The sequence below is a fragment of the Vitis riparia genome, chromosome 11 (assembly GCF_004353265.1).
Source record: "Vitis riparia cultivar Riparia Gloire de Montpellier isolate 1030 chromosome 11, EGFV_Vit.rip_1.0, whole genome shotgun sequence".
Lineage (NCBI taxonomy): Eukaryota > Viridiplantae > Streptophyta > Magnoliopsida > Vitales > Vitaceae > Vitis > Vitis riparia.
In genome coordinates this window covers 1,883,595-1,907,668 of record NC_048441.1, presented here as the reverse complement: position 1 = coordinate 1,907,668, position 24,074 = coordinate 1,883,595, and the positions used below count along the sequence as shown (strand labels likewise).

Here is a 24,074-nt window from a genome sequence, read left to right as displayed (position 1 = left end):
AGTTTAAGACTCTATTTGAAAACTGTTTTCTATTCTTCAAAATAAAAAATATAGAAAATACGTTGACAACAAAAAATTGTTCTATGTTTTTTGTTCTTAAAATTAAAAAACATGATGTTTTCAAAGAATATTTTTTAGTTTTTTTTTTTTGTTATTTTCACTTGTTTTTTAAAGACTATTTTTATACAAACATGTAAAATAATTAAAAATAAAACACTAAATATAAAAAATATTTTTAAATATTAAAAATAGGCTAAAAATATTTTAGATTTTTAAATAGACTTTTGTTCTATAAAAATAAGAGAACAATTTTCAGAAATAGTTCTCAAAAACTATTTTCGAAAATAATTATCAAACATACCTCAACACTACCTCCTATATATCATAGGGACATAGCCTTTTTCACCAAAAATTTTCTTATCTTCCAAGTGTGTTTATTTCCTCTCGTTGATTTCTCATCTAATATATTTCGCTCCATTTAAAAAGTTTTTGGCCCTGAAAACTCTACCATTAGGCATCCAGGCTTGGAAAGTGGAATTCCAAAACCTTTTTTTTTTTTGGCTGTCCTCCATTCCCACAAAGAAACTCGAACAATATTCTTTCCCCCACCAATCAGAAAATTTATTGAAGTAAAATTCCTGTTATATGAGCCCAGATTTCTATCATTGGAAAATTTACCCACTTTTTCACTATTTGATTCCGAAAAGTCTTAAAAAGACGACAAAAAAAACTAATTTTCTTATGTCTGGTCTTTCCCATAATTTTTTTTTTTAATAAAAATCAAATAAAATTAAAATTAATCAAAAACTTAACCGTTTTAAATCATTTAAACTTTAACATATTTAATTTTATCAATAAAAAAAAATCAAACAATATTAAATTTAATTAGAAGCCAACTATTTTCAAATAATTTAAATTTTATATAAAAAGTTAAAATAAATTTAAAATATCATATAAAAATAATTTATTAATCTTAAATCTTTTTTTTTCCCCTTTTTTTTAGTACTTTGTATTTTTCTTCACCATTTTCTTTTCACATTTACCCTGAAAAGCTCTGAAACCAATGCCGATAGACTCAATGATTTTTACAAAAATTTATATCCTAAAAATATTCAAACCCATTTGATTTCAACAGCACAGAGCTTTTTAGTTACTCCATCAGCAACTTCTACAATTTGAATTCAGCTGTTGGAATAATGGAACCCACATCCATGGATCAACACATGCCTTTTAGCCTAATGAAATATTAACAAATCTTACCCTCTATCTTACCCTTTTAGAAAAAAAAGAAAAAAAAAAAGAAAAAAAGAAAAAGAGAAACAGTTCATGAGGAACTCATACCCACACTGCTCATGCTCACACCCACTAGTAAAAGAGAAAAGGTTTTACAGCAGAACATTTACAATTCTAAGCAGCATATCATTTAGGAGCTCAGTAAGAAGTTCCATCTTAAACTGCTGGGCTCATAAATTCCATCAACTTTGTATTAGTTTCTCCCTCATTGGGAACTCTCATTTTCTAGCCTCTCCCACCCCAACCCCTATTGATCATAAACAGAAATACATCAAAGTACGACTGATATTTCCTAAAAATCGCATAAATCCTCCTAAAATCTCTCCACAATAATCAGAGGAAACCTAAAGACCTTCACCATTTACTCTACGATGCTTTCATGTCATCCTGTGTGCAACTATGAGCAATGTGTTCCAACATTTAAAATTGTTATACCCTGGCTCAAAGTTTTATGAAATGTCAGCAGAACAAGAATCTCATTTACATCTCCTAAGTGAATGTCACTACTATCAATCTTAACACGGGTTTGACAATACATAATCACCCAGTAGTGTCCTCAACGAGACTCTCTAGTCCCCTAACCAAATTATACCCATCACTTGTGGTAGCAAGGAATTTCAAGTAGGTGTGCATGTCACTAATATCTGTCTTATGCTGAGTTCTGGTGGGACACCTGAGTTTGGATATGTTCATATAAATGGGATTCCAAGATTTTCCACATCTTGGCATTTGGGGACTCAACAATCTTGCAGGTTTTTAAATATGCTTATATAAGATCCATAAAATTACTTTATTTTTAATAAGCAATTGCATATAGAATGATTTATCCACCAATACCAGGCGTTACAACTAGGAAAATTGCATTATAAGCAATTGCATATAAAATTAACTACCATGCCAATACTTGGGCTGCAAACCCCATTTTCCTTGTTTCAAGTAGCTTTGAAGGTGGATAGCCTGCAAAGAAAGGGAAGGCAAATTAGAAGCATTACAGCAGATCAAGTATGAGAGTTTGACGCATGTTTTACATTAACATTTCACTCATTTTGAAATATTCATTTAACATAGGCTGTTACTGAAATCATGATCTAGCTCTAACAAAAACTTAAATGAATGATCACCACTTGAGAAATCCTCTAATGCTGTGACCAAAATAGCACTTCTCACCTTAACTTTGATCCTTTAAGGGCAATAATGCTGGTTTGATTTAAACAGTTTTGATTCCAAACTTACAGAAAATCAAAACATAACTCCAGGTAAAGCATAAGACTTCAATCCTTTTTTATTTATTTTTATGTAACATTAACTTATATTTTCCATCTTATGCATGGAATTTTCGTGCCAAGCTTAGGGAAAGAAAGTGCCAATGTAAGTGAAAAACGAAAACAAACACCAATTCTTGTGGGAAAGGTTTGCAGTTTTGCCACCAAAAGCATGGAGAATTGTTTTCTTATTGGATAGCAATAGAATCAAGCCTGGTAATAGAAATACTTGGCACAAAAGTAGAAATAATTTATCTTAGACCTCTCTTATGACCCAGCTAGTTGAAATGTGACAGAAAGAAATAGGAGCTTGTAGCTACCAGTCGGACCAGCTTGTTGACCAAAAGAAGTCTAGAACAATTATGGTATGCTTTCAAATAATGAAATCCTAATCATTTATTTGAATGCATAGTGTTACAATTTTCTATAAGTTCTATCCTACTCCAACCAAGCATCCACATTCAAATTTTATTTGGGAAAATAAACAGCCCAATTACCCCAAAAAAACACGAATAAAACACTCCTGCTTACATCATTATCCTGCTTAAAACAATCAATAGAGACCAGGGAGCAGAGCCCAAGAATTAACATAAAAGGCATTTCATTGGCTTATCCTTCATGTAAAGGAAGGGGCAACATGATAAATAATGCATTCAAAATTACTCAGAAATTTCATATACCTTGCTCAGAGATCATCACTATCCTCCTCAGCAATGCCCAGAAGCTTAGCCAAATCTCCACTTTGATAAGCTTCAACAGTATCTGCAATCAGAACATGAATAAGTTCTCAGGTTGAGCTAATTCTTTGCTTGGAAGGGAATAATTAGAAAAAGAGTAAGCTACCATCTGAGCCTCCAATATGTTTTCCATTTATGAACACCTGTGGTACAGTACGCCTTCCCACCATCCCACTCAGGGCATCCTGAATATTCCAACCATCCTCTGTAAAACATAGAAGGAACCCTTTTCAATAACTTTCAAGGAACTTATTAGTGCACATAGACATATTGCTTTTGAGGCTCAACTATGATATGAAACTTCTCTCAACAGAGAAAAACAGAAATGTAGAAGAAATCAAGCCAACCATTAGAACTGAGGCTCCAGACATGTTATCATAAGCCATATTACTTGCCTCAACCCACCTCTTCAAAATTTACATTCAAGCCAATAAATGTAGAAGAAATCAATATATTCTGACATTCCATAGAAGCTCAAAAGCAGAATGCAATTATCAGATTGAATTGAGAAGCATGTCATCTCTACTCAACCATCATTTTTCTAAAATTTATTTTTCCACCTAGTTTTTTAACATTAGCTACTATTTGATCAAGTCTACAAAATTTGTACAAAACTGATTCTAATTTTCTCGCCCCATAAATATGAAGATGTTGATAAGGTAGTTGTGAACAAACCCCTTTGATCAAGCTCAACAACATATGGAACCTGGTTCAACTCTTTGAAAACAGCCTTTGCCCTTTTACAATACCTGCAGATAATTTGGACAGAGACGATAGTTAGCTTAAGTTGCCAAGCTGCTGACAAAAAATAACTAATAAGAACACCACCATGACGTTTTGGCAATCTGAATAGGACTCACCAAGGGTGTATTTTTACATCCATTCCTTTGTGGTTGACATTGAAATTTAGTGCACAAGTATAAGAAAACCAAATGGGATCAATTAAATGCCATAACACATCAGACTGGTTCAATTTCAGAGAGACCCCAAATCCCATTAGATGAACACTGAGAACTGATGCTTGGAATCCATCACAAATGTTTAAAAGAGAAGATATAAAAACCAGTCGGCATTTCCCATGAACAGGACATGGGCAAAATTTAGGTCATAGCAAGTATAAAAGTTGAAAATGTTTCCAGTAATATCTTAATGAGTCCACTTGGATTTTCTCCATTTTCATTTGTCTGTTTGGATTAGGGAAAGTACCATGGAAACGAATATTAATTAAAGGAATTTCAATTTCTTATGCTTGGTTGCAATGGAAATGCAAAGAAAAACTTGTAAAAAATTATTTGAAAATTTAAACATTTTCAAACTCCAGGAAACATAAAAAAGAAATATAAGAAACAGATTCAAAAGAAAAATCTATGAGCTTTTTACTGTTAAATTTTCTTGTCCTTCCCCTTTTTCTTTTCCCTCACACTTCCCACCATTACCCACTATTTGAAGGAGGCTGAGTTTGGATCAGGTTCTATATAGGCTTTCACAGGACACCAATCGCTTGGATGCCTTTGAAAGCCCCCGAGATGACTTGGAGAAATAATTTTTTCTAGGTTTGTCTTATGTCTCTAAGGCAAATGGTCAAAGCATCAAGGAAAAGGAGAGAAAAGGAACTAACGAAGGATATCAAATTTTCTTGTTAAGTTTACAAGGAAAAAAGGGTAAGAAAAATAAAATAAAATAAAATAAAAACAATTTTAAAATATTAATATTTAAAAAAAATAAAAATAAAAAACCTAACCCTCTGTTTGAAAAAGAATTAGGATAGAACGATGCAATTTTTCATTCTCCATTTCCCTAATGTTGTCCTCTATTCAGAGATAGGTTCAGAGAAGGCAGAAAAGAAAAGGCAAAAATGCTGAAAATAGCTTGAGAATGGGATGGATTTTAAGCCATTTTCAGCGATTTTCCTTTCCTCTTTCCCATCTTGTCTGTTAGATCCAAAAGAGCCTTGAAAAAAGGAGCATCACATGAGAATCAGAAAATGAAATACACGAACAAGACGTGGAAATCAAACAGAGAAGAGAAGAGAAGAGAAAGAGAGGAGAGGAGAGACATACGGGCAATAGGACTTGGAGAAGATGGCGATTTTGTGAGAAGAAATGGTTTTCTTGACGAAATCAGCGGCAGCATCAGAAGAAGAGTGGTCAGCAGCGGCAGAAGAAGGCGGGCAGAGAGAGGCTGTCAGGATGAATAACGTAAGGGTGATGCCGCACTTCATCTTCACCGCCATGGCCGTCGGAAATGCAGGAGGTGCTGTGGCTGTGATTCAGATTTTGTCTGCCTCCAAAACTTCACGCTATGCTCAACCGAACCGCCTGCTTCACTCCTTAATCATGGTGGACCCCATCTTAAGCCCTAAAACCTTAATATGACGTCATTTACCATGATTTTATTTGGCTTTCTACGCGTTTGATTATAGGAAATTTAAGGAAAGAAAATAAGGGCATGTTTGAGGGCTCATTTTGTTGTTCTCTTAAAAAACATTAAAATATGTTAGAAAAAAAAAAATCTTTTATTCTTAAAACTAAAAAATAAAATATTTCTAAAAAATATCTTTTAATTATTTTCGCATAAGGCTATTTTAAAAAATAATTATATATAAAAAAATTAAGAAAAAATAAATTTTAATTCACTAATTTTAAAAATATAAAAAAGAATATCAACTTTTATAAATCAGCTTTATCTTTATTTATTTAAAAATATTTTTATATATATATATTCATAAATCAAATAATTATTTTTTGAAATATCCTTTTTCATGATAATATTATATAAAATTATCAAAAAATTAATTTATTATTTTAATTTGATAAAAATATCTTACAAATAAATATTTAAATTAGTTAATTAAAACCCACTTTTTCCAAAAAAAATTAAAATGAGGTAAATGAGTTTATAATAATCTATTTTTTTATTTTTCTTTATTGATTCTTTCCTTCCATTTTTTCTTCATTTTCTTTGATAATATTTAATTGTATTATGAAAATCATAAAAAAAAAATTAAGTACAATTAATATTAATTATAAATTTATATAGTTTCAAATTATTTAATTTTTAAATAAAAATATTAAAATAAATAAAATAATTTTGAATTAGTTTATAAGAATATACTTTCCCATTGCTGAAATTTTTATAAATCTTGTGCAGTTAAACTCACAAATGATAATAAATAAAATTGGTTTAAGTTGATTGTGTGGGAATGACGAAGAGACCTCTTTTTTTTCCTCTTGCTAAGAATTTGGGAAGGGACAAGTCGAGTTTCTTCATCACACGATTCAATGAAATATCTTGGATATATGTCAAATTGGTAAGTACATGTATCGATCAAATTAATTTCGTTTTAATGAGGATAGATTTAAGATCTTTAAAAAATATTAAAATAGTTCGATGTTTTTTTAGAACAAAAGTGGATGTCATTGACATGTTTTTGTGTTTTCAAATATTTTTTAAGAGTTTTTATGTATGATGTTTTATTTTCAATTATTTTTCATATTTAAATAATTATTTTTTAAAATAATTTCCAAAAAGCACATGAAAATAATTAAAATATGTCCTTAAACAAACTCTTTGTTTTCATTACAATTATTTTGAAAACACCATATTTTTAAATATTATCTTTTTGTTTAAGGGATTTGGGATCGCATTAAGTATAATTATTCTACACCTATACTGTATGAAGGTGACTTTCTATCTTAGATTGAAATGATGTATAAAAACTATGAAATTAATTGCAAAATTTTCAACCATCTTATGAAAAAAATTATTATCATCTTATGGAATATATAGATTCATGGCAATTAGGTAGTATTTATAAGGATCTAACCCAACCATTTTCCCGTTATTAAGAAAGTTATCTTAACCTTCCAAAATCTTCAGGATTATATTATTGATTCATATCTTCAAAACAAAGAACACAACTGAAAAATGGATTCGTTGGATTCCTTCAATTAATGGAAGGTTCAAATTAAATTTTGATAGTTTAAAGATAGTGTAAAAGTGCATTAGGATGACTTATTAAAGACTAATGGAATTATAAAAATGGTTGCAAATAGTGATAAAGACAATACTTCAATGATTATTACAGAATGTATAGCTTTAAGAGATGCAGTGCTAAGAACAATAAATTCTTAAATCTAAAAATTGAAGGTGACTAAAAAATAATAATTTGTTATAATAAAAAGAGTAATGTTTTTAGTTCTATTATATTATTATTAGAGCTTCAGGATCTAAATATTTACAATTGTTGTCAAATTTATAAGAAAGCGAACTTAGAGATAACAAAGATTTTTGCCACTAGAAGAAGTAATTCCCATGGACAGTAAAGTTTTGAGAAACCAATGGAAGAACTTAGGGTGGGAAAAACTCAACATTCCTCTTTTATTAGGGTTTCCTATCCCCAATAAACAAGAGATATATTATCTTTTTTTTTCTTTTTTATGGATAAAAAAATGTATATAAAGAAAAGAGAAATCACCAAAAACAGTGTCTTAGAGTATACAGGGAGTATGCAAAAGAAGTCCAAAGGCTCAAACCGAAGGGGAAGGAATAGAAACAAAAAACATCACCTGCCCTTACTTAGAGCAGGTATATTATCCAATTTAACTAAGGCATAACCCTTCACTATATCTAAATATTCCTCCGATCTAACTTTGAGCTTTGTTTCTCCAAGACCAACCTGTCCATAAGGATTCCGATTCAAAACCATAGAAAACGTCAAGCTCACAAAATGCACCATCTAAAATACTTTCCACTCTTGATATTCCTCTTTTCCTATAAACATTATATATTTCATACAACTATTCACAAAATGCCCTAGCCAAAACAATTGATACCTAAAGCCTCTCTCTTCTTAATGGAAAACCAAAGCCACTGCCACTTCTTAGAAACTGGTCAATGGTCACTAGTAACTCCAAACACTTGGAGAAGCCCAAGCACATAATAAGAATCATGACCTTGAGAGATCTGAACCCACTTCAAAATCCTTCCCCAAAACCCTTTGGCCTAGGCTCCTCAGACATCGAGGTTCTGGGCTTAAAACTATAAATTTACCCTAATTTAATCAACCCAGTGTTTGCTGTCATGTATAGGAACCCTTTTGTGCTAGCTTTTGAGATTATAATCTATTCATATTTTTTCATCATAACTACCATAAAACTTTTTAATTATAAAAAATAATAATACCAATTATAGATGCTCCTTTAACTAACCTCAAGAGTGTGGATTCCTATAATTCCCTCATACATGAATGAAATAGTTTCTACAAGAAACAATGACCACACAGCATTTCAATCTCATATCAGCTTAAAACCTAATCACTTATAAGAAGTTCAAACCAGTTTAATCATCTCAGACTAGGTTTGCACAACATTAATTTCCTGGCACCTTTATACAATTAAGATGATTTATAATACCACATCCAAGTGCTATATTACCCTTACAGAGTTCTCATACACCTGAGAATGAGTGGACATGAGCCCCCCACTGATAACTTAGGAGGTAGCCTAGGTGTCGCCTAATGCATATTTCATATATAATGACATTGTACATAGAATATTTGGCATTAATATTAGTTACCAGGTGTACATCTCTAAGCAATTTTATTTTTCAAATTAAACTTCATCAAAGAAAACTATTAACATTAGCTGCCTCACCAACAAGTACAAAGAAAACAAGAAAGAGAGATTAAAAAAAGATTCAAGTAAGAAGTGAAAAAACTCCCTGAAAAAAGACTGGCATACCTAACCATTACAATATTACTGCCAGAATAAGCTAGGTATTTTCGAATTCAGGCAGCAAGTCCTAAACATAAAATCAACTTGGTCACAATCACTTTATGTGAGACACAGTAAAAATTTGGATGGTGCTAGTCACACCACCATTTTTACCCCTTGGTTTATATGGCAAATAGTTATTGGATATTATAAAAAAATGGGCCCCATTTATAAATCTAAAAGTTTGTTGCCACCTCGTCACCACTTGCCACCTAACAAGGTCGTAAAACTGACAGTATTGATTAGCATTTTTCCACAAGTTTAAAAGCATCAAAAAAGTTAGGAAAAAAAAAAAAGGGGGATACAAGGTCTATGTTAACCATAGTACTATATCATACTACATTTTTTTTTAAAATTGCAATATTATTCCAAGTAAGATATCACAAGCTCAGAATTGAAATACATTGGGGGACTTTTTTTTTTTACTTGTTTGCCCATAATATGGAGTTTAATCTTTTTCTTGATTCTAAGAAAAGATACCCATCTCTTATCATATATTTATCTTATTTTAAGTAGTGTAACGCCCAAAACAAAACCCATTTCCAAACCAACACAAAGAGAGGCACACATAGTCAGGAGTACACCATCAAGTACCAAATATATATATATATATATATATATATATATATATATATATATATATATATATATATATCATTTCAATATTTTTAGCATTGAGAAAACAAAGTATATTTACAAAATCAAAGAGAATCAAACCCCAGGATGTAGAGCCATGAAAACTAAAGTCAAGGACAGCAGGAATGAAATAAAGTAATACAATTCTTGATGTCACAAAATATTTTCAGTGGTATAAGTGATCCTAGTTCAGAAACATCAATTTGTACTAAAAGAAGGCAAACTTCTACCAAATAAGGAACAAAACAAGTGTAGATCATTGTATACCAAATAAAAACAGAAAATTACCAATACATGAAGTCAATTAAGGGTTCCCAATGAAATACCGATACAAAGCACGTAATCAGGAAACAAATTTAAGAGGGGAGGGGGGATTCTTTTTTCTTTTATTTTAAGATAGGCTTGTCCAAAACTAACAACTTAGTTGTTTACCAGTTTATAGAAGAAAGTGAAAGATTGAGAATCATCAGTACAAACATCAATTTAAAAGAATGGGTGCCAACTAATTAAGCATCATTTATCTCAACATGCCAATGAAATCAATGTAGATATCACACTCAACTTTGGTATTTCACTCAACAAGGACTTGGCCATGAAAGAAGAGCACCACATATTGGGATTTTAACCATTCAACTGTAAAAACCAAATATTAAAGAGATATGATGCACAAAGGCACAATCCTACAACCTATCAAAAAACCCAAAAAAAAAGGAACATAATCGAACACCTAAAATCTATTAAATAGAAAGAGATTGTAACTTCTTCAAACGCTTTATGGCTGGGGAAATGCTCTTAATTCCATTCCGGCCTTTCTTCAGAGACTTGGCTCTCTTCTTGACCTTTTTTGTCTGAGGCATTTCTCTAACAGGACCAGGAGGTATCCCTTTCTTGAGGGCACTGCCTCTAGGGGTCACAGATGGTGGTAGTCTCAAGCTTTGGGGAGGTAAAGGACTCTGGGGCTTCCACACCAAGTTATTTTTTATGGAAAACTTTACCTTCTTGGCACTCTTCCCTTTACTCTTTGCAAGAGCACTGCTTTCATCATCTCCTTGACTACTTACATCATGTTCATTGTTATTCTTAGCTCTCTTTCTCTTCTTGGAGACAGTACCATTAACTGGCCTTGTAGGGGAATCACACAAACCCATTAACTCATTACCCAGACCAACTTCAGCAGCAACCTTCTCAAACTGCATCTGGAGGTTTGAAATCACAGATTCATTGAAGTCTATCAAACTCTGATCACTTGAAGGTTCACAGTTTGAGTTCTCATCGTTTGGGACAGTTACATTTTCATTGTACGCAACTGTAGCACTGTTTTCTGAAACAAGATCAGGACTTTTTTTTTTCTTCATTTTATTCTTCTTATCACTTCCACCAGACACTTTCTTAAGCTTCTTGCTTTTCTTCGAGGCCTTCCGAGCAGAGCCATTACCAACACTTTCAACAACTTCAGAAGCACCTTCCACTTCCACCTCAGGCTGGGCAATCGGGATCAAAGTCGGTAGCTCATCTTCATCACAATTATCATCCTCAGGAATAGAAATTTCAATACGTGCCGATGCAAAATCCTTCTCCAACTTTGCAAAACCCTCATGCAAACCAAACAGGACTTTCCTATTCCCCTGAAGGCAATCAGGGGCAGAACCCAACTCATAGAACTTCTTTGAAAACCCAAATGCCACCGCTAAAGTTCCAAACGCCACTGCATCCCCATCTCCACCCTCATCCCCACCCAACCTCTTCACCTCCAACAATCTCTGACCCATCCTCACCAAAAAATCAAACACATTCGACTTCACCTTCCCCACCAACACCTTATCCGCTGACCTCCCCATAACCTCAACAAAAGGCTCAAACAAAACACTCACAATCTCTCTCCGTACCGGCAAAAACGGCCTCAGCTCCTCAAGAAAAACAGAAGCAACATGATACCCAACACCATTCCCACTGAATCTCCCATCCTCCAACTCCAATACCACAATTAATCTCTTCGAGATCTCCAAATCCCACGAATTATTCTTCAAAACAAGAAAAAAATTGTACATAAATTTCCGAATCAAGAGATAAAACTTATCTAACCTGAGAGCGTCGATACCGGGCCACTCACGGCGCATGGTGAGGAGGAAGACGGAAAAATAATGAATTGAAAGGGGCAAGTTGAGAGTGGTGAGGAGAGAAGCGAGGCGGTCGATGAGGTCGGATTGAACTGGCGTTTTGTCGGCGTGCCAGAGGGAATAGAAGAGGCCTTTCCAGACTTTCTTCATGTCTTCTTCGGAGACTTGGGATTGGGAAGGGAGCCATGTATGCAGGAGGCGGAGGGCTTCGTCTCTGGTGGATTTGTCGCAGGAGGCCAGGTGCCTGATTCGGTCAAGCGCCATAGATGGATGGATTGGACGTTGTGGGGACTGGGGAGACGCTAGGGTTTTGGGATCTAGGGTTTGCGGGAGTGTGTGTGTTGAAAGGCACGGTGGAAAACCCTAGGGGTAATTTGGGAAATGTGAATGATTTCCATATTGCTTTGCAGGGGAATCTGACATAGAAAAGAAAAAAAAAAAAGGATTTGTAATTAAAATGGATAATGAGTTCTCTTGTGGTTATCCAAGAAAATTAATTCCATTTGATCACTATTTGTCTAAATATCTTCTTTATTTTATTCAAAATTTTCTTACTTGCCGTTTAATTCTTTACGTAGCCTCTCATTTTCTTAAAGTTGGCAAAGAGATTTTTCTTGCATATCCTGCTAGTTTTTTGTTAAGACATGTAGAGCCTAGTCATTATCCTAATAGTAAGAATATTTTAAGTTGGGGTATTATGGGGATTTTACATATGTGATTTGGTTGTCCTTTTTATATTTAGGGTAGCCAACTTTGAGAGAGTTTTAATTTTTGGGGTATTGAGAGAGATAGAAAAATGCATAGAGAAAAACCTAGATGGTGAGACGTTTTGATATTTTTCTTGTATGATCGTTTCATTATAGTGAAAATCTGCAGTAGCTACAAGTGGACGTAACTCTCATATTGAGAGTGAACCACTATAAATCTCGTGTACTTTTGTTTTTTATTTTTCGCATTGGTTTATAATCACTTTTAGAAAATAGGATTAGGGTGTTTTAATCCTAACAATTGGTATCAAAGCTTTTGGTTTTAATTAAGAGTGATGGTTGACGAAAATGGTTTGACCCCTGGAATCGGGAAGTTTGATGGTATAGATTTTGTTTTCTAGAGAATGCAAATCGAAGATTATCTATACGGCAAGAAGCTTCATCTACCTCATTTGGAAAAGAAACCAAAAAAGATGTTGGACGGTGATTAGGGTCTCCTTGATAGACAAGTGCTGAGAGTTATTCGATTGACATTATCAAAGAACGTTGCCCATAATGTGGAAAAGGAGAAATCGATCGAAAGCATTAATGAAGGTATTGTCTGATACATATGAGAAGTCGTCTATAAATAACAAGATATTTCTCATGAAAAAATTGTTTCATTTAAAGATGAAAGAAAGTGCTTCAGTAGCAACACATCTCAATGAGTTTGACACCATTGTTAATCCATCGTCATCTATTGAAATTGATTTCAATGATGAGGTTCGAGCTCTAATTCTTTTGGCATCTATATTAAATAGTTGAAAGCTCATGAGGGCAACAATTAGTAACTTTGTATGCAGTGCCAAATTGAAGTTTAATGATATTAGGGACCAGATTCTTGTTGAGGAGGTTCATAGAATTGATTTGGGTGAAGCCTCAACATCAAGTTCTACCCTAAATCTCAAAAGTAAGCGTAGGAGGAATGACAACAGTTCTAATAGGAATAAAGGTAGATTGAAGTCGAGGAATGGAAGAAGTAATTCTAGATCTGTGCAGAATATGGAATGTTGGAACCAATGTTTTAAAAACCGGACCGGTCATTGAACTGGAAAAGTTACCGGTTCACGGTTCACTAGTCGGACCGCCGGTCGAACCGTTATCGAATCGGTGACGTCATAAATATATATTTTATTATTTTATATAATATAAAAAATTAACAAATTAATAAATTCTATGTAAATTTTGACAGCATCTACTTTGTTTATTGAGTAACTTGAGTTTTGTCACAAAATTTTTTATCTGTAGAAGTCATCAATTATCATATATGATATTTATAACACAATATAAGATGTTATACATTCATAATGTCAATAAACTCAATATTTATCAAATAATCAAACCATTACTATCCTATAATAACCAAATTATCAAAGAGTTGTTAACTTAACACATTGTCCATAACAAATAATACAAATGTCAACCATAGGTCCACAACACTTAAATAATTACTCAAAATAAAAACATAACATGTTAATGTTTGAATATTCATGAAGATTTTTGTATACTAATAAATATAAAATTCATGTCTTCATTCATTTGGGAAATTGGAATATGGAGATTGAAAATGAGCATTTGGAAAACCAAAATTCTCCACATCAAGCCCTTCTCTAGCCATGTCACCACCATCCTCGTCATCTACAAAAATATTGAATATATATCAAGAAGAAATCATTTTTGAAGAAAAAAATATAATTATTAAACTTTTATAAGTTTAAATATTTTACTAACCAATGTGAAAACTTGAACCTTCCACTTCATTTATTGGAATTGACCCTTCTTCATATAGAAGATTTTCCAATTCTTCAACATCTAGCTCTGCTGGCTGATCGTCATCAACTACCCAAAAATCGGTCTCATCAATGCATGCATAGTCAATGGGATCATAGATTCTTTTCTTGTTATAAAACCTAAAAAAGAAAAACATATAATTATTCATAATTGTGAATAGAAGAATTTGAATTCAAAACAACTAAGAAATCATTTATACCGATTTTTTAGCCGCAAATTGTAATGAACGTATACAAGATCATTAAGTCTTTGATGTTCCAATCTATTCCTTCTTTTGGTATGTATACGTTCAAAGACACTCCAATTCCTCTCACATCCAGAAGACGATGCGGTTTGGCTCAATATTTGAATGGCCAACTTTTGTAAATGTGGTGCACTGTATCCATGTAGCCTCCACCATTCATCTAGTTACCATTTCACATTAAAAATAAGAAAAAAATAAAACACATTAGCAAGTTTAAAATATTAAATAGTAAGTAGGTAACTAATAAAAAAGAACAAACACACTAATAAATGAAAATAATATTTTACCAGATTGAAGTACTTCACGTGAAGAATAAGCAAGGTCTCTTCCAAAACTTCCCAATCGATCACGAAATAACCTCATTTCATTCATTGTTTCAATCTTGCCTTTCAGAACTTTTTGATCAATAACATCCATAACACCTCCAATAACATTTGGCTTATTGCAAAAGTTTTCTTGATCATATTGGAAACATGGATTCAACCAATAAGCTGCTGAATTAATGCTTTTCGTTAGTTGTTGATCCCAACGTTGCTTTATGATCTTTGTATAAGGCTTGTATAGTCTTTCGCTGTAGTTAAACAATTTCTTAATGCCCAAACGAACCTTATACATGCCTTCATACACATATCCCATCGAAGGCCTCTCATCACAATCAACAATACGCAATAAACGCATTAGTGGAGACATAAGATTCATAACAATCAAACAATCATTCCAAAATCTATTATCCAAGATTATGGAAACTGCAACTTGGCTTTTATAATCCTTTGAATATCTAGAGTCCACAAAGAACTTACTAGTCACCAAAGCTTGCAAGTCATGTTTATGATCATGAAGACTCTTGAGTGCAATGAAAGTAGTAGCAAAGCGAGTTGCACCAGGTCGCAGAATCTCTGTCCATCCTTCTCTTTTTCTCAACCAACTTAACAAAGCAACATGATTATACACAAAAATTGTCACCTTTGATGCACGTCTTACAAGTTCAGCAACATGGTCCATCTTACCAATATCCTTAAAGATCAAATTAAGACAATGAGCTGCACAAGGTGACCAATTAATGTGTTTATGCTTCTGAGAAATCAATCTCCCCGTGGCCACAAAATTTGCTGCATTATCAGTCACTACATGAACTACATTGAGTGGACCCACCCATTCAATCACCTCATCAAATAACTGAAACAAATTAGTTGCATCCTTGACAATGTCCGAAGCATCAACAGATTTCACAAACGATATTCCTTCAGGACAATACACAAGGAAGTTGATGAGTGTTCTTTATCTGTTATCTGTCCAACCATCACCCATTATTGTACACCCAACTTTTGCCCAAATTGCACGATAAGAGTCCACAAGTAACTGAACTTCCTTCTTAGCATCCTTTAAAAGATTAATCCGCAACTGATAGTAATTTGGACCCTTATATCTAGGACCAATTGCAGATATAGCATCCAACATTGGCTTGAAGTAGAAGAAATTCACAATATTAGTAGGAATGCATGCATCATAAAAGAATCTCCCAACCGCCATATCCGCTCTCCAAGTAGCTTCTTTCCCAGCTAGCACACTCCTCATGGAAGGTTGAGCTCCTTGTGTATTTCTTGGTGCAAAATACTTATCCACTGTTGATTTTTTCCTTTTTCCACTACTAGCTGCCATAGGACTTTGCATTTCTTGAACCTCTTCTTCACCTTTTGCCATATCTCCTTCAAATTGTGACACATTAGGACCATAAGGATTTCTATATTCATCTGCTTCTTTGGTTGCTTTCTTAGCATTCACAAACTCTTGCAAAGAATTTTCCATGCGAAATCTGACATCAGGTGGAACCGATTTACATGGACCAATATCTCCTTTCACTCCAGCAAGATGTAGTTTCATTCTATGAATACCTCCACCTTTTGTAATCTTTTTACAATACAAACAAATAAGAGCTCTCCTTCCATTTCCATATCTTTCTTCAGAAACATGCTCCCATGCAAGATCGGTCTTACTTCTACTTGATTGAGAATGGGTAGTTGAATCTTGACCAGAGGATGGAGTCAAGTTTGATGCCATTTTTTATTTCCCTATCAAATTAAAAACAAAAATCCCACATCAATTTAGAGAATGAAGGTCATCAACAATTTAATGATTTATAATCAAGTCATCAACAATTTACAATCACATATCACATATTAATGATAGTAAAAAATACACTTTTTCACCTATGATTCCTTAGATAATCATAGTACATAGTACATGAATAAGATGGAGAGCTAATGATATTTAGGGGGAGTTAGCATGGGGAATCTAAGATGGGCCTTTACATAAAGTGGTGTTTGGCAGCACAGGGGACCACTGTTTTGCTTTCAACTTCATTTATGCATGGGTGTGATGGGTACATCATTTACCAACCAAACAGAGCTCCCAATTTCAAAAACATTTATATTATATACATTTGAATGAAATTTTCATAGATTTCATGTGAAGGCTTTGAATGGAAAATAAAAAAGAGCAATGAGGAATGGAAAAGTGGACCAATTTCATGATCTGGTGGGTAGATCATATCCACTGACTTTGATTGCCCTATTCCCATGATAAAAAATAAAATACATAGAATTTTATAGCACAAACAAAAGTGGGTTGATAAGAAAATATGTTGACAGTACAGTTTCAGAAACCATTTTTGGAAATATTTTGCTTTTAGAAAATATTGATAACATTTGCAATTGACTGACAACATTTCAAAAGAATGAATTATTTCTACACCTTCCCATTCAGCAGCAGAAACCAACTCCAATTAATGATCCAACAACATCATATTTTCGTTTCAATGAACTCATTTTTTCCTATTAAAATTCATTTGAAATTTCTTTTTAAATATTCATTTTTCCTCTTCTTTTAGGCACACATGCAAAAGATTTGGTGGTAGCCTCAATTATTTATATGTTTTCCCTTTTTAAATTGCTTTATTTCTTGATGTTTCAAATCATTCATGAGCTGTGAATGAGCTGTGACTCCAAGAATATAATTCCATTTTTTTTTTCTCTTTATCCTTTTTCCACACAATTTCTTTTTTCTTGTTTACTTTTTCCTTGAAAACATGGCAAAAGTGAGCGATCAAACAGTCAAATTTGAACCAAAGTCCACCCCCAAAACTCAATCAATTACCAAAAAAGTCAAAATAGTGAATTATTTCCCCTTTTTTTCTAAAGAAAGAGAAGAAAAAACAAAGATTGTGTCGTGCATTAGGGAAAACAAAAATTGAGAGATAATAATGAAAGCAAAATACAATAATAATTATAACAACAATTTCGTGATTGAATAACAAACACAGCCATCAATCTCTCTCCTTTTTCCATGTATAGAACAACACAAACACATTACAGAAAAAATAAAATAAAATGGAGAAAAAATGGAGATGAAGAGGAGACTAACTTCTGCAGCGAGAAAGGTGCTGCAACCACGGTTGTACGGATTTGTCTGAGCACCAGGCTGACAATTATAGTAGGAAGTGCCACGTCGAGAGCACGACACACTGTTCCTCTGAAGCGGCCGGAGGTGCTGCTGTGGGCGTCGCGAGCTGCCGGCGGTGCTGCTGTGGGCGTCGCGAGGCTCCGACGGTGCTGCTGTGGCCCTGTGGGCGTCGTGAGTTGTAGCGGGGCTGCTGTGGGGGTCGCGGCTGCCGTCGCGGTTGCCGTGGGGGTCGCGGTTGCCGGGGAACCTGTTGTCTTGTGGGTGTTGCAGCTGACGGCGACCCAAGAAGGAAGGGTTGGAGGTTGCTGGGTTTAATTTTGCTTATATAAGGAACAAAAAACGACGTCGTTTGATGCTTTAAAAAAAAAAATTAAATTCATTGAACCGGCCGGTTCGTCCGGTTCACCGGTTGGACCGCCGGTTCAAGCGGTCCAATCCCGGTTTGATCTCCATCTGGTCTAGTGACTGGACCGAACCAAAACTGTGATCGGCCAGCGGTCCAACCGGTCGGATCTGCCGGTTTGGTCCAATTTTTAAAACCATGGTTGGAACTGTGGGCAAATAGGTCACATAAAGAGCACTATAGAGCACCGAAAAATAAGAAATAAAACAAAGGTGACGTTGCAAATGCAGTCATTGAGGAGATACATGATGTGTTACTTCTATCAGTTGACAATCCTATTGATTTTTGGGCTTTAGACTCAAGGACATCTTTTCACACAAACTATACATCGAGAAATTATGGAGAACTATGGGCCTGTTTTGTTGGTGTTTTTGAAAATTGTTTTAGAAAATAGTTTTTAGTGTTTTCAGAAACAAAATTGCTTTTGGGAACTGAATTTTAAAAAATAGTTTTTGTTCTCAAAGACCTAAAAAAACATGTTTGGTTGAGTTAAAAAAAAAAAAAGTGTTTTAGAAAAAATAAAATAAAAAACATGTTTGGAAGTTAGTTTTTTTTTTTTTAATTGAATGTTTTTTTCATAACTCCTCTCAATTTATGAAAAAATATGTATAAAAAAAAATCAACAAAAGATAATAATAAGAGGGTGATGGATTTGAATGGGAAATCAAATTACATTTTTAGTTTTTTATTTTATTTTAAATTTTGATTTATTTTATTTTATTTTAATTATAATAAATAAGAAGATGAAATATTTTAATAATAAGTTGTTAAATATCATAATAAAGGAGGATTGACAATAAGGTAATCCTCTTCAATAAATGATTAGATTTTTTAATAAAAAGATAAAAAGAAATAAATAAAAGGGTATAATTCAAATTTAAAACTTTTGTTAGCATTATAAATTAATGGTAGAAATATTGCATGCAAATATTTAAAGAAAATAATGATAATTATATAAAATAAGATATATTTTATTATTTTAAATGACAAATATTATTAATTCAAAGATTTATAATTTATAATAATATATTTAGTTGAAATTTTCTTAACTATCTGTCATTTTTTTCCTACTTTCTACCAAACCTTATCCTTCCAACCTTTCTAATTGTTTTCATTTTTAAAATAAAAATAATAGATATGTTTTAAACATAAAAATAATTTGACAATTAAATTAATGCAAAGCCTTTTTTATATGTTAATTTTTTTTGTAAAATAATTTTTTTAAAAATTATTTTTTATCAACTTAATATTTTAAATATATTAAAAAAATTATTGTATCCATTTTAAATTAATTTTTATAATTTTAAATTAAAAAAAATGTATCAATTTTTAATATAAAAATGGTTTTTAAAATATTTTTATTTTTATTTTTATCTTTTAAACCTCTTGCATACCGACCCTAACCCCAAATTATTTCTCCACTTTCTTCTTCATCGTCCTCTAAGATCTTTCCCACGTCTTTCTCACAATCTCTCCCTTTTGCTTCTCATGGTTGCTACTTCTACAAAATTCACACTCCTTTCTTCCTCTTTCATCTCATCACCTTCATTCCCTTACTCCTTTTCTTATCTCTCTCACAAACACACATATTTACCCACCTTTGTCATTCCATATGAAGCTCATATTGTAGTAGCCACTTATCACCAACTATGACATCCCACATCGAATATGGGGGAAGTTCCTGACGTTATATACATATGAACTTCTCTTAATCCTGTAGATGCATTTTAAATTCGTGAGGGCCCCTTTGGGTCCAAAGCAGATAATATCTACAAGGTTGGGAGCGGGTCGTTACAAATGGTATCAGAGCTAGGTTCCCGACCTCGATGTGGGGTTTATTTGGCCTCATAAGGGTGTTTTTCTATTTTGTCCCACAATCCAATGGGACACAACGAGGACATTGTGTCTGCATGAGGGGTATTTATGACATCTCACATCAGATAGAAAGGAAAGTTCAGGGGGCTATATATGTAAAGGTTCCTCTTAACCAAGTAAACGTGTTTTAAAGTGTAAGGACTCCTTTGGGTTCAAAGCGGACAATATTTATGCGGTTGAGAGCGGGTCGTTACAAATTTTGTGACATCTCACATAAGATAAGGGAGAATGTTCCTGGCGCTATATATGTAGAGGCTTTTCTTAACAAAATAGATGTGTTTTAAAGCCGTGAGGGCCCCTTTAGATTCAAAGCGGACAATATCTACATAGTTGGGAGTGGGTCGTTACAAATGGTATTAGAGTCAATCCCTGACCTCGGTGTGAGGTTTATTTGGTCCCGTAAGGGTGTTTGTCTATTAGGCCCCACAATCCCATGGGACACAATAAGGACATTGTGTCTACATGGGGGGTGTTTGTGGCATCCCACATCGAATAAGGGGGAAAGTTTCTAACGTTGTACAAGTATGGACTTCTCTTAACCTTATAAACGTGTTTTAAAGCCGTGAGAGCCCCTTTGGGTCTAAAACGAACAATATCTACACGATTGGGAGCGAGTCGTTACAAATTGTATCAAAATTGATCCCCGACCTTGGTGTGGGGTTTGTTTGGTCCTGTATAGGTGTTTGTCTGTTTGACCCCATAATCCCGTGGGACACAACGAGGACGTTGTATCTGCATGAGGGAGGGGGGTGTTTGTGACATCCCACATCGGATAGGGGGGAAAGTTCTTGACGCTATATAAGTATGGACTCCTCATAACCAAGTAGACACATTTTAAACCCGTGAGAACCCCTTTAGGTCCAAAGCGGACAATATCTACACGGTAGGGAATAGGTCGTTACAAATGGTATCAGAGTCGATCCTCGATCTCGGTGTGAGGTTTATTTGGCCCTATAAGGGGTGTTTGTCTGTTTGACCCCGCAACCCCATGAGTTACAACGAGGACGTTGTGTCTTCATGGGAAGGTATTTGTGATATCCCACATCGGATAAGGGAGAAAGTTCCTAACGTTATATATGTGAAGATTCATCTTAACCAAGTAGAAGCGTTTTAAAGCCGTGAGGGCCCCTTTGGGTTCAAGGCGGACAATATCTGCACGGTTGGGAGCGGGTCATTACAAATAGTATCAAAGTCGATCCCTTACCTTGGTGTGAGGTTTATTTGGCCCTGTAAGGGTGTTTGTCTATTTGACCCCACAATCCCGTGGGACACAACAAGGACATTTTGTCTACATGAGGGGTGTTTGTCGCATTCCACATCGGATAAGGGGGAAAGTTCCTGACGCTATGTAAGTATGGACTTCTCTTAACCTTATAGACGCGTTTTAAAGCCGTGAGGACCTCATTGGGTCCAAAGTGGACAATATCTACACAGTTGGGAGCAATTCGTTACAAATGGTATTAGAGCCGATCCCCGACCTCGGTGTGGGGTTTGTTTGGTCAGGTAAGGGTGTGTCTATTTGACCCCACAATCTCGTGGGACACAACGAGAATGTTGTGTATGCATAAGGGAGCATTTGTGATGTCCCACATCGGATAGAGGAAAATGTTCCTAACACTATATATGTAGAGGTTCATCTTAACCAAGTAGACACGTTTTAAAGCCATGAGGGCGCCTTTGGGTTCAAATCAGACAGTATCTACATGATTGAGAGCAGATTATTATAAATGGTATCAAAATCAATCCCTGACCTCGATGTGGGTTTTTTTGGTCCCGTAAGGGTGTTTGTTTGTTTGACCCCACAATCCTGTGGGATACAATGAGGACCTTGTGTCTACATGAGAGGGTGTTTGTGACATCCCACATTAGATAGAGGGGAAAGTTCATGGCGCTATATAAGTATGGACTCTTCGTAACTCTGTAGATATGTTTTAAAGTCGTGAGGACCCTTTTAGGTCTAAAGAGGACAATATCTACACGGTTGGGAGTGAGTCGTTACAAATGGTATCAGAGCCGATTTCTGACGTCAATGTGGGGGTTGGGCCCATAGGGGTGTTCGTTTGTTTGGCCCCGCAATCTCGTGGGACACAACGAGGATGTTGTGTTTGTATGAGAGGTGTTTGTGACATCCCACATCGGATAGGGGAGAAAGTTCCTAGCGTTATATAAGTATGGACTTCTTTTAACCCTGTAGACGCGTTTAAAGTCGTGAGGGTCCCTTTAGGTCCAAAGCAGACAATATCTACACGGTTGGGAGTGGGTTGTTACAAATGGTATCAGAGTTAGGTTCCCGACCTCGATGTGAGGTTTGTTTAGCCCCATAAGGATGTTTGTCTGTTTGGTTCCACAATCCCATGGGACATAACGATGACGTTGTGTCTGTATGGGGGGATATTTGTGACATCCCACATCAAATAGGGGGGAAAATTCCTAGCGTTATATAAGCATGAACTTCTCTTAACTTTGTAGACGTTTTAAAGCCGTGAGGGCCTCTTTGGGTCCAAAGCAGACAATATCTACACAATTGGGATCGGGTCGTTACAAATGGTATTAGAGTCGATCCCCGACCCTAATGTAGGGTTTGTTTGGCCCCGTAAAGGGTGTTTGTTTGTTTGACCCCGCAATCTCATGGGACACAACGAGGACGTTGTGTCTGCATGGGGGGTGTTTGTGATGTCCCACATCGAATAGAGAAGAAAGTTCATAGTGCTATATATGTAGAGACTCCTCTTAATCAAGTAGACGCGTTTTAAAGCCGTGAGGGTCCCTTTGGGTCCAAAGCGGACAACATCTTCACAGTTGGGAATGGGTCATTACAATTTACACAAACATTGTCACCATCAATTTTTCCATATGAAGCTCATATTGTAATAGCCACCATCACGAACATGGCCGCCATCAATTTTCTCATTTAGAGAAGGAAATTGGGGAAAAAAAAATTAAGAACACAAATGTAAGGGTTTTTAATTTGTGTATGGATTTGGGATTTAATTCAATTTACTGTATGATGCGTTTTTTTAGGGTTTGAAAGTTTGTGATTTGTTCTCTGCCTATGTGTGTGTGTGTGTGTGTGTGTTTTTTTTTTTTGTTCTCCGTGATTTTTTGTGTGTTTTTTTTGTTTAGTTCACAATGTAAAAAACAGTGAAAACAACTTGAGATTGTTCTCCAAAACCATCAAATTGAGAACATGAAGAACAAATTTGAAAACACGGAGAACAATTGCCAAATGTGTTTTTGAGTGTTTTTTGTTTTGAAGAACAAAAAACAGTTTTCTAAAACAGCAACCAAGCAAGCCCTATGTTTCTAAGAATTATTAGAAGGTGTATTTGGTAGATGGTAAACCATTGGATATTGTGGGCGTTGGAGATATTCGTCTAAAAATGTCAAACAATTTTGTGTGAAAGATTCATAAGGTGAGACATATATTAAAATTGATACGTAATCTTATTTTGGTAGGGCAACTTGATGATGGACATAATGTGACCTTCATCGATGGTGCATGTTAGGTTACAAAAGGTGAAATGGTTGTTGTGCAAGGAAACAAAACTGGAACACTATACATGACATCCAATTGTAGAGATATGGTTTCTATTGTTGACGGTAATGCAATTCAAATTCATAACATTGCAGGCTCGAACACATGAGTGAAAAATGAATGAAATTACTTATATCAAATGATAAACTGTTAGGGTTGAAATCTATTGAGCACAAATTGTGCGAGAGTTGCATTTTCGAAA

The 24,074-nt window shown here is 34.5% G+C and overlaps 4 protein-coding genes across 4 annotated transcripts; 1 reads left to right on the top strand and 3 right to left on the bottom strand.

Annotated features, from left to right (window-relative positions):
- Positions 1-2,062: 2,062 nt before the first annotated feature.
- LOC117924679 (glutaredoxin-C4) lies at positions 2,063-5,607 on the bottom strand. The gene is made up of 5 exons (XM_034843381.1): positions 5,353-5,607; positions 3,968-4,041; positions 3,399-3,497; positions 3,236-3,317; positions 2,063-2,250 (listed from the first exon to the last, which is right to left on the bottom strand). Exons 1-4 carry the CDS (start codon positions 5,523-5,525, stop codon positions 3,241-3,243), a joined length of 423 nt encoding a protein of 140 aa, XP_034699272.1. The 5' UTR covers positions 5,526-5,607; the 3' UTR covers positions 2,063-2,250; positions 3,236-3,240.
- Positions 5,608-10,205: 4,598 nt separating this feature from the next.
- Positions 10,206-12,223, bottom strand: LOC117925470 (ribosomal RNA processing protein 1 homolog). Its single transcript, XM_034844483.1, has one exon. The coding sequence runs from the start codon at positions 12,081-12,083 to the stop codon at positions 10,440-10,442; it is 1,644 nt and encodes a 547-aa protein (XP_034700374.1). The 5' UTR covers positions 12,084-12,223; the 3' UTR covers positions 10,206-10,439.
- Positions 12,086-13,233, top strand: LOC117925352. The gene is given in 4 exon segments (XM_034844350.1): positions 12,086-12,202; positions 12,928-13,107; positions 13,109-13,160; positions 13,163-13,233. Coding segments are annotated over 4 exon segments (420 nt in total).
- A 1,058-nt stretch (positions 13,234-14,291) lies between these two features.
- LOC117925351 lies at positions 14,292-16,658 on the bottom strand. The gene is made up of 5 exons (XM_034844349.1): positions 15,899-16,658; positions 15,655-15,841; positions 14,888-15,525; positions 14,556-14,760; positions 14,292-14,475 (listed from the first exon to the last, which is right to left on the bottom strand). Exons 1-5 carry the CDS (start codon positions 16,656-16,658, stop codon positions 14,292-14,294), a joined length of 1,974 nt encoding a protein of 657 aa, XP_034700240.1.
- Between the last annotated feature and the right edge of the window lie 7,416 nt (positions 16,659-24,074).